Here is a 10,938-nt window from a genome sequence, read left to right as displayed (position 1 = left end):
GTAAGTGAGGGGAAAATAATTATGCCAGGGCAGGGAGAGGGATGCTGCCCCACGGGGAAGCAGCCCGGAGGGACCGTGGGCTGCCACTGGCGTGGTGGCCAGCAGCCTTGGAGGCAGCACCCAGCCCTGGGACCCCAGCAGCCCCACAGTTTACTTGTCAGCAGGGTAGCAGGGGATTTTCCTCCCCTCCTCCCTTGATAAAGATCCCTCAGCTGGTGTTACTGATTGTATCCTTGGCTTACTGTAAGGAAAAAAAAAAACAACCAAAAAACCAACCCAAACCCAAACCCCCAAATCAAACAACCAAAACAAGGGGCGGGGGGGGGGGGGGGGGAGAGAAAAAATATCCGCGTGGGTTTGCAATCCAGAGATGAGCCTGTAATCCCCTGGGTCAGTCAGCCCGAGGATGGTGGCATGCTGGTGCAGCTGCCCCCCACTTACACCTGAGTGCTGGGGGCTGCCCACGCGGCCCCGCTCGCCGGGCGGGGGGAGAAGTGGCTGCCAAAAATGTTGGCTGCTCCTGGGCAGCGTTAAAGGTGGAGCGTGTGCGTGTGTGGGGGGCAGCATCCGTCCTCGCAGAGCTTTAACCGAAGCGCTAACCTGCAGCTATGGAGTCACCGACTAAGGAAATCGAAGAATTTGAGAGCAACTCTCTGAAATACCTACAGCCAGAGCAAATAGAGAAAATCTGGCTCCGTCTCCGAGGCTTGTAAGTAGTACTTTTTTTTCATGTCCTTGTTTCCTCCCGTGTTAAAATTATTGCAGCACTTTCTTTTTTCCTTTCTTGCTGGTACCTTCAGAATCTCTCAGGAGTTTCCACACCTGTTCTCCATAAATACAGTGGCTTAATCTTAGCAAAAGGTCCATTTGTTTCCTTAAATTGAGCTGCTTGTTACATTGAACAAACATTTTCCAGTGGGAATGTGGAAATGTCATTAATGAGGCATTGTAAGATCTAAGCAGTTACTGAGATGCTAATTACTTTAGCTGCTATACTAGAAAAGTTTTGTTATAGCCTGAATGGTAGTTAATTGGATCTTCTGTTCGCAATAATCTTACCCTTAAATGCATCGTATGGAAGACTTTTTTTTCCCCTGTAAATGTACACCGTTTCTGGCACTGAGATGGTTAGGGAGGACAAAATAAGCAGAGAAAGCACAATTGGAAAACATTTTTAACAGCATTTGTAATGGCAGCAAATTCATGTTCCATGGATTGGATTATACTTATTAATTTAATTTAAGCCTGACTTGCCATGAAATGATGGGACACTGCCTCCTCAGTAGAAAAAAAAAGTACCTGTGCTTAAAGAACTTGGCACTGCAGAAAAGCAAAAGTTTATAGGCTGTAGAGTTTGCCTAGCTTATTTAAAGTCAATGCCTGGCATCTTTTTCAGATTCTCAGTATGTAAAATAGTGTCTACCAGCAATAAGATCCCTTACTGGCAGCAAAGCATTTATTTGCCCATCAGTTTTTGGCCAAGGCAAAGAGGAGCATTACTACGTTAAGCTGCATCCCTCCCTGTGTTCAGAACAGTTTGTTTTGTTTCTTTTTTTCTTCAGCCTCATATGTTAGAGTTATTAAAATTTCAGCCCTCAAGGGAAAGGGGGGAGGGAAGGGAGCAAGGAGGCTAGGAAACAGTAGAAGCAAGAAAATACAGAAAGAGTAGGCTAATAACTGAAAACAAATGGGTCCAACTTAAACTTGAGTTGCTCTTTGAGTGTTATTTTGTGTGAGCAGCGACAGCATATTTTGTAAAGCATATCCAAAACTTCTGTAGGACTCCAAGCAGTCTAAGAGACGTGTATGAATATGTATTTCTTTCAAGGCATCACTCCAGGAAGCCTGTTTTGTGAAGGAACTTAATCAAAGTAGATGACAGCTGTCTTGTAAGCCTTCCAAACAGAACAGCCACACAAAACAAACCCTCTTATTTTCAAGTCTGTGCCATGCTGTAGTATTAAGAGTCCTTGAATTTCTGTCTAATATGGAGTTTAGGAGCATGCTGGTTTGGATTCTACCTGAAGTTCATTGCTAATTCTTCAGCAGCATTGTAGTTCAGAGTTTCTCCTGCTGTTAGTACCAGGCAAGGTCTGCATATTTTACGTCAGGATCTGGTCTCTTCTACCTTTCGGAAATCTGGCAAAACTGTAAGACTTACTCTAGATACAGAATAGCTAAACCTCAGGCTGTTCTTCAGTATGGCCGTCTCTGTTGGCAGTGGGTGTGAGTGTAACAAAACACATCCTTTCTCCTTCTGAGTTTCAAAATTCCTTTGCCTAAAGAGGAGATAGATTTTCCCGAAGAATTCTTGATCAGAAGATGAAAACTGAAATGTGTTCTGCTCTAACTAAGGACTGTGGAAGATTTTCCATTCCCAGTCATTTTATGGAGGCTTTTAGCACATGACACACACATACACACAAACTTGCTGCAAACTGAGGTTTGGTATCACATTTCATGGTTTCTCTTGTCCATTTTATGCATGCCTGTACGTGTAAGAAGACTGATTAGATGTGCACAGCCATCTTAATTAACTCTTAAAGAAGATGCTTCATCCTGGAGAGATCGAAATCTACTTGAGAAGATGTGTCTCTTCCCTGCCCCTGGTACACCGAACAGCTGTATCACCCAGGAATGAGTTCCAAGGCACAGCAGTGCTACCAGAGCGGCGTTACACAGGTGGTGAGAGCACAATGCTGGCTGGAGCCACCCAGGGAGTTGCAGTCTGCAGCAGGCAGATAGCCAGTAGGTAGTCTGATCCTGACACTGCTTCTGAAATGGGAAAGGCTGTGGTGGTTCAAACAGTCTCAGGTGCTCAGCATTGGGTTGGACATCTCCTTGGTAGGACTTCGCCTGTGGCAACCCTGATACCTTCCTCCTGTCTTCCCACCCCCAGTGTCAGCTGATGTGTTTACTCACCATGACTCAGTGGACAAACGAATATTCATCCCCTCTTGTAATACGTGGCTTTTCCAGGCGGTGAGGAAGGGGACTCTTAATTCTCACCCATCTCAGCCTGCTTGGTTTGAAGGGTATGGAAACCCAAAGGCTGCAAAGGGATGGTTAAGCTGATGCTCTTTTCAGGCTCCCCTAACGTTGTGTGTTTTCTGCTTGAGCGTCTTTTTTTGCCATGTGCCTGGTACATTTCTGTCCTGCAGGATGGTGCCTTTGGACAGGTGGGCATGGGGTGTGTATTTTCAGGGAATAGGGAGGCCTTTTGGACAGCATGCAAAGGGCAGGTTTTGTGAGGCTGAAGCCAGGTGTCTTGTTGCTACATGAGTCATGGGTTGCTGTAAGAGCCAGACAAGATACTGAATTTGCCTCTGGGGTGAAGTGGAAGGATTTTCTCTTCCTTTCCCTTATGCATCTCTCCAAGATGTGGTTTCTTGGTCAGGACAGTCTGGTCGCTTTGTAAGCGTAGCAGTATGAGGTGATGGTCCTTAGGCTATATACAGATTCCTTTTGCTTTTACTGTTTAAGAATGAGCTAAAATACCAATGCAATAACACTTACTGAAATGTTTTTACTTGACATATGCATATTCATGGCTTACTGATTTTGTGCAGCAATTTATAAGAGAATCAAGTCAGTGGACCTATAGTGTTTTCTCAAGTTTAAGGGAGCATGAGAAATCGCCTCACTGGGCAGTAAGTCATCTGTGGCAAAACATTTGGGTGTCTTAAACCAGGGATCTACGAAATAAATGTTGACTTTTATACCTGACCTGTTGGATATAATTCCGGATTAAACAAAGCTTAGAAAAGAATCTTTTAGTGGTTTATTAATAATAAACGTTCAGGAAAGGTTTCTGAACGAGCTGTTTCCTGGGCATTGGTACCATTAGAGGTATATGGAACTCTCTCAGGAAAATCTTGAAAGTTGAGAACTGACAATTTTGCCCTTTTTTCTTGCATCATACCAGAATGTCAGGGAGAGGTTTACTCCAGATTTCTCCTTGTAGGAGCTCATTCCAACAGAACGGTTGCACGCACTAGACATGCAGCCACCAGGGTCCTGTCTTCCCTGGGGAGGAACGCACCAGCTTTCCCTGCAGCAGGGACCTCCCAGAAACAGACCCAATTCTGAGTTTTGTCATCATCATAAATGAATCAGACTGGAACAGCTTCACATCCCTTCAGGGATATCTCACATGGGGCTTTCCCTCTTGGCTGCCAGAGGGCTGCTTGCCTCCCAGGAGTACCACTGGGCACAAGTGGTGCCTCCCCACCACCCAGTGCCTCCCCGTCCCCACAGGCACACACACGCTCTCGCTCCCTGGCTCCTGAGGAGCTGCCACCACCTCTGCACACTGCTGGTGTATACACGCGCTCCTGCTGACTATGTGTTTAATTCGGGAGCAGATCTTCTCGGTTCCTTGGCTGCTGCTGGGCTGAGGGGATGTTCACTTGTTTCCTCACATGGGACCTGACTTTGAACAGTTGTTTCTTATTCCCAAGCAGTGCTCATCCATGAAGGCTGACAAGTTCAGCCTGCAAGAAACTGTTTCTTAAGGATGTGTTGGTCGTTTGTTTATGGCTCTTAATAGCTGCTGCTGCCAGAAATGGGGTCTTGACTGTCTTGTTCAGTTTTGTCTTCCTTGCCCTATGGATCCTGTCCAGAAGGCAGTCTTTTATTCAGACTTGCCTTACTCAGCTCAGGACTTGGACACTGCATGTACAGGAATTACATACAAGTCTGCCCTCCACTCTCCTATGATGGCTAATAACACCCTGTTAAGCTTGGGACCTTCTGCTCTGCAAAACGCATTGGTTAAGATTAGGTGGGACCCATTACAGGGCACTGTTAGCAGCAGAGCTTGGAGACTCGACTGCAAAATACAACTGCATGGTTGCTTTTCAAGCTGATGGTTTCTCTAGGGAGGGATGAGCAGTAGTGGCTGTGTTGGGGTGTTGTTTGGAAGCCTAACTGTGGGACTGTGAACTCCCATCTGCTAGTTAGGACTCTTAAAGCTTCACAAAGTGGTTTTGGTTACCTCTGGTTTCTCAAGAATAGAGAAAGCACTGAAGCTCTTTTCAGTGCTAGGACTAGGTGTCGTGTCTGATGACACTGAAGAACGCAGAGGCATATATCCAAAGAACTTTGCTAGTTTCAGATGTGCTAGTTTATGGCAGCTGAAGACCTGACTTCGAGATATTTTGGGTTTGATTTTTGTCGCTTTTATGCAGAAGAAGAAAACCTTGGTTTCTAGCTTTTACAGTAGTACCAGCATCACTGGCATCTGCTGATGCCCCTGCAATGCTTTAAGCATTACAGGAGAGGAGAGAAAATGGACTTGAACCTTCTCCCCAGAAGCCAGGATTATAATGTTAAATTGCTAAATACACAATAAATCCCTTCATTCTCAGTGTAGTATTTCCTCATGCTGCTGAAGATGACATTACAAACAGCAGCAATCACTGAACAGCAACTCAAATGGGGTGCTTGACTTGGAACTCATTTTTTGGACTCTCCTGCTTAAACCTGTCAATGTAGAATTAGGAAAGAAGGCAAACCCACATGTAAATCAGTGTCGTTGAAAACTTTGTGGGTTTGCTGAAGAGCTGGAACAGTATTTCAAGCACTTAGGGCATATCCTCAGCTTCCTCTGCAAAGCAGTTTGCATCTTATCAGCAGTGAAGAGGTCGCAATGCAAACTTTTGTGTAGGATCTGGATTTGCTCTTGAAGTAAATGGTGAAACAGCAACTGATTTCAATGGGAAAACATGGAGCTGTGGTGACTGAAGATGATCTGACAAGTGTTCGAGTGCCACTGCTCAGTTATCTGTTTCCCTGTCTTATCTGTGTGTGCTCTATGATATTTTTAGGTTTCCTTGCTTGAAAAATGTCACATACAGAACAGCTGGTTCTGCCAGTGACAGTGTCCTGATCCGCTTCATTTTCATTTATGTGGCCATTGTAAACAGGAAAACAGGAGAGCTCCCTTCAGTTCCAGAGGCATGCTCTGCACAGTGGGCTTTGTCCCCAAATATTTTAGCTGGCAGCAGACAGTAAAGGTTAAAAAAGCCCCTCAGAAAGCACCACTTTGTTAGGAAATGTGTAAATTAGTCAGTTTTCAAGTGGAAAATATGAATATGCTAATTTGTTTCCAGAGATAAGAGGCGCTTAGGCTGTTTTTGGTCTTGGTTTCAGTTCTCCCAAACCTCCTGAAGGTCTAGGTTTCAGCTGAAGCCCTGTTTTTCCTGGGAGCGGAACCTTCAACCACCTTTAAATACAGCTGCTGCCACCCTGTTTCTCATTTGACTTTCCTAATGAGCATACACAGCATTGATTTGTCAGAGAACCATGTCAGGAAACCTCTCTGTAGGCCTTTTAGGTCTAAATTTCACTTTTCCTGTGGCTGCTGTGATTTCTAGAAGGATTAAGCAGGTCTGACTGGTTAGTAAGTGGGTGCTGGGTATATGCTGGAGGCAGCAGCACTCCAGCGTGACCTAGAAACTCTTAAGTTTGGGTGAGCTGCTCTGTGGATATGAATGACTCAACTAGTGTTAAGGTTTGTCAGGGTCTGGTTGATGCATGATATTGTTCTCCCCATGGTGTGAAGAAGGGCTGAGTTTTGCCATTAGATTAACCTGCAGCAGCTTGTTTCGTACTACCTGCAGTAGAGCCCTTGAAGGAGCAAGGGGATCAGAAGTCCTGCCAGTTGCTCATCTCATGCCTGACAGATGGACAGAGGAGAGAATTTAGTTTAATAAATAGCAGAACAGCAACATCAGAAAAAGTTAATTAAGAAGTCCTGGTTTTGGAGGTGTAGTAATTCAGTAAACTGGTACATTTTCCCCCAGTCCTTCTGTTACTTTGTTCCACCCAGTGACTTTTATTTGAATCTTAAATCAATAGAGGAGTCCTGTAGGTAACAAAAGAGAAGAAGACTTCACGTTTAAAACTAAAATGTTGACTAATAAATAATATACGTTCTCTAGTTTTTGCCACAATCATAAAAAAGCTTTGATTCTTATGGGGGTAGTACAAATGAATCATACCTGCAGCCCCAAAAGCAATTATTTATTTCAGCAGTCATAAAAAGAGGACCACAGTGTGTCATAGAAGAAAGGGGCTCCCTTTGTAATATTAAATTCAGCGCTTTTCAAATATCGCTGCTATAAAGCTTGCAATCCTGCATAGGAAACAAAGATATGAAAAAAGTTATTTTGGGGAAGATGAATTTAAACTTCGGGTCAAAAGGAAATTGTGAGTCTCTTTCTGAAAGTCTTTTTTAAAACTGCCTTGGTGGGATAGGAGTCCATACAGAAATAAATAAAACCCGATGGAAGGCAGCACTGAAAAATCCTCTGCGTGTGTGTGCGTGTTTTAAAGGCTGTGAGGCCAGCTCATCTCCTAATCTGCCAGCTTTTGGTGGATTCAAACACTATATTAAACCCAACTCAGCCCTTGAAAGGATTTTTATTTAGTGTGTTTCTTTTTTCCCCTGCAATTCATGTGAGATTTCCTGTTTCATTCTCTCTTGTTCCATCAAAAAAAATCACTTCAGACCCTTCAAAATACTAAGAACAGTCTGACTCCGATCCTGACTGTTAGGTGGGGGAAGTTTGAGGTTCGCGTATCAGGGATGACCCATTAAAACACTATAGCAGCTGCGAAACATACCTCTACAGATGCGAACTGCTCTCAAAACACTGGGGATTTGGATAAAGCGGAGGTTTTCTAGAAGGGCTTGTTTGGATTCTTAAGGCTGTTTTTGATCTCCTGAGCCGTGCTGTAAATACTGGAAAGAACGACCTTATTGATACCAATGTGTTTGCAGGGGTAAGATTAGAATCCAGTTCTTGGTCCTTGGAGCATTTGTGGGTTTTTTTTGTTTTCTTTGAAAAGCTAGGTTTTCAGAGTAATTGATGGCTTGAGAAAAGTTGTTTAGCCCATTGGTGGTGCAAAATTTTCTCTTGACAGTGTTAAGCACAACTTTGTGCTTAAATTTGTATTGTAGCTGAGCAATAGTCCTTCCTCCAGCAGACTTAGTACTGCTACAGGCCCCTGGAAAAATTTGTCTGCAGTGGTCTTGGATATTTGAAAAACAGATTAATTTTGAAGGTATGATTATAAATACAGAGAGATCAGAATTAAAATTTTGCAATAGAGTGCCACTCAAACTCTGGTGAAACTGGTTGTAATAAACTCAGCTGGTTGACTTCAGCGGAATCAAGATTCCCCTAAAAAATAGGTAAGGTCTGTGTTGGGCATTTTTAAATTTTCCTGGCCAAGAAGAGGAAGTGCAGAGCTCTCAGAGAGCCGTAGCTCTACATGGCTGTCAAGAAGAGGTTTAGAAGGAGTCCGATTCGTGTCACAGCAGTCTGCCTTGCCTTCTTTGGGAGGATCTCCGCACCTAGCAGTTGGTGACATTGGGTGAAGTCCATGTGAGCTTGGCGGGAGAGGATTGTCGTAATCTTTCTTGTAGAGGGAGATGTAGGAGACAATTTAGTGATTAAGATGCATATAGACATGTATAACAAGTTCCATGCTTTTCTTCTGTATCTGTCAAGCTGTGGAGTCATTTTGTTATTAATGTGACACTTTGAATGGCTATTAGTAGGTCTGTTTCGTCACTTTAGGAGTGATTTCTTACACTCCTAGGGACAGATACTATTCATGCACAAAGCTCCTAGCCAAGACAGAAAGTTGCACAATATCCATCTGTAGCACGAATCCTGGCTTGGTGCAAATCTCATTTCAACACCAAGAGTAGCACAAATTAAACATAAAATATGTGCAATTTTTAACAGCTAAGATTGTACAGGCCCTTGAGCTACAGCTGTGGCATGCAGGGAGTCCCTGCAGAGCACATGGTACAAGCTACAGCAAGCGTCCAAGGGCAAAGGAGCAGAAGTAGAGCATAAACCCCTTGCAAGGCTGAGCAGCTCAGATGGTTGCTGTAAATGATGCTCAGATCACACTTCCTCCCATGCCTCCTGTGGAGCAGCTGGTTTTCTGGGATTCACTAGCAGTAAGCAGTTACTGGTGTCTGCTAAGCAGAGTCTGAATACACAATTTAAATATGCTCCTATACACAAATTGATGCAGCAGGGACAGCTACAGTCAGATGGGAGAACTCTCTTTTTTCAGACTTGCTTAAAAAGTGAAAGGAGAAGAAGCTGTGGGGGTTGAGGCTGGGAGGGGAGAACTGGGAGATCATCTACAAAAGAGCATACTGACTCATGGAAAGGGTGGAGAAGAGAACCAGAGAGAGCTTTTGGGGGAAAAAAGAAGAGAGGGAAGGAGAAAAAAAGGTAGTGGTAGGGAAAGAGATAGTCCTGTGAGTTCTTCAGGTCCCTACATGTAAGCATTTGTTGGATTTATTTACTTCCAGATTAAATTAGGTCATAGCACAATATATATCCAAGTCATTTAGGAGTTTGAGTTTTGCTGAAAATCACAAGGACAAGGGCTGCCTTGAAGGGCATTTGAAAACGCTGCCCAATCTAGTAGTGCAGTATTTTTTGCCTCACTTAGATTCTAATGGGTGACCCTGAAGGAAAGCCTGGATGCTGCAAGAACACCTCTGGTTGTGAATGCTGCACAAAACATTCCCTCTGTGTCACCTTCTGAGTTTTCCCTCTTTGTTTAGGTGAATGAGGGTGTCTTCTTCAGGAGGCCATTGCTTTGTTTCTTTAGAGGATGGGGTAACTTTCTTTGGTATCTTGGCCACATTCTTGTTGTAACACCAGTCAAAATTCTCCCTCCCAGTGTTCTCATTAGTGTTTTATGGCCAATCATCTTTCTTTTCCCTCACTGTGTTGGTGTTCCAGCTGCGGAGAGTCTACAGAGTTGGATGCAGTTTGATGGGGTGTGTAGATGAAGTCATTTATGTTGTACAGAGAGCATCGTTAAAGTGCTTTGCAGAGAAAGGCTTTTGTATAAATGCTCAGCGATCTCTGGAAGACCTGTTTCTAATTAGCTTGACTGCAGTGAGGATATCTTCTTGCAAATGGAGAAGAATGAAATTCCTGAGTTATGCAAATCTGCTGGATAACTTGGAGTAAGTTATCATAATGGTCCCACCTAGCCTCACAATCTATGAAACATCAAATTGCATTTTGAATTAGCTATTTACCTTATGGAGGCAGATTTGCTCCTCTTCTCGGCCAGAGGCGGGGAACTTGGCTCCCCCCGTACAGCAGCCAGACTTTTAAGAACTAGAGTTGCTGTCACAACCGTGGCACCTGGTATGTGGAAAGGACAGGACTTGCTTATTTAAATACATCTTTATATCTGAGGCTTCTGAAGACACCACCACCCTCCCCCATGGTTGCTGTAGCATCTAGATGCTTGTGAGACAGCTGGTGACAGCATGGAGTAGGGCCTTTAGGAATAGAAATCTTGCACAGCCTCCTCCGTTCTCTGTGTGCATGCTCAATGCCTGTTCCCATCCACCCACTCGTCCGTCCCAGTTCCCTCTCATTAAGATCCCCCCTCTGTGGCGAGGAATTCCCGCTCTGACACCACAGGACAGTGTTTCGAGCTGCAGCCAGCAACATTGCCACCTCTCTCCGTCTCCTTCTGCCTCTGTTCCTTCACTCTGCCCTCATGCCTAATTCAGCAGAGCCAGCCGTGTGCCTTCACATCCATGTCATTCATGCCTGGGGGGGTGGAGGAAGGAAAGATGGGCAACTTTCTTTACTCTTTCCAGAAAGTCATGTTGTCGTGATACAGAAACACTGTTGACAGAGTAGCATCCAGCCTGCTGAAGGTGCTGAGCCCCTCTGCAAGCAGCTTTTTTGATGATAAGAGCCTCCATGAAACCAATTTTCCTCTGCAAACAGGCTTGCACTGGTTATCCCAGAGGCCTGTCGTTGTTCAGTTGACTTCCCTCTGTAATGTCCCTGCTCCTGGAGAAACACAAGAGTCCTGGGAAGACCATGAAAAGACCATTGGCTCTTCACAAGAAGTTGAAATGTTGCCTTT

The 10,938-nt window shown here is 44.4% G+C and overlaps 1 protein-coding gene across 11 annotated transcripts in view; it reads left to right on the top strand.

The window, feature by feature from the left end:
- Positions 1–10,938, top strand: part of PDE1C (phosphodiesterase 1C) — a 376,897-nt gene that overhangs the window by 170,653 nt on the left and 195,306 nt on the right. For 5 of the 11 annotated variants that reach the window (XM_080383287.1, XM_080383285.1, XM_080383291.1 and 2 more), the window contains exon 2: positions 607–709. The exons of 3 other annotated variants lie outside the window; for them this stretch is intronic. In XM_080383287.1, the coding sequence (XP_080239413.1) occupies positions 609–709 (101 nt within the window). In that variant the 5' untranslated portion in view covers positions 607–608. Of the gene's footprint in view, positions 1–306; positions 710–10,938 lie in introns of those variants that run through there. 3 more of the 11 variants (XM_080383282.1, XM_080383290.1, XM_080383286.1) reach the window with 2 other exon arrangements.

The sequence above is a fragment of the Falco punctatus genome, assembly GCF_963210335.1.
Source record: "Falco punctatus genome assembly, chromosome: 4".
Taxonomy (NCBI): domain Eukaryota; kingdom Metazoa; phylum Chordata; class Aves; order Falconiformes; family Falconidae; genus Falco; species Falco punctatus.
This window is presented reverse-complemented; position numbering and strand designations above follow the sequence as displayed.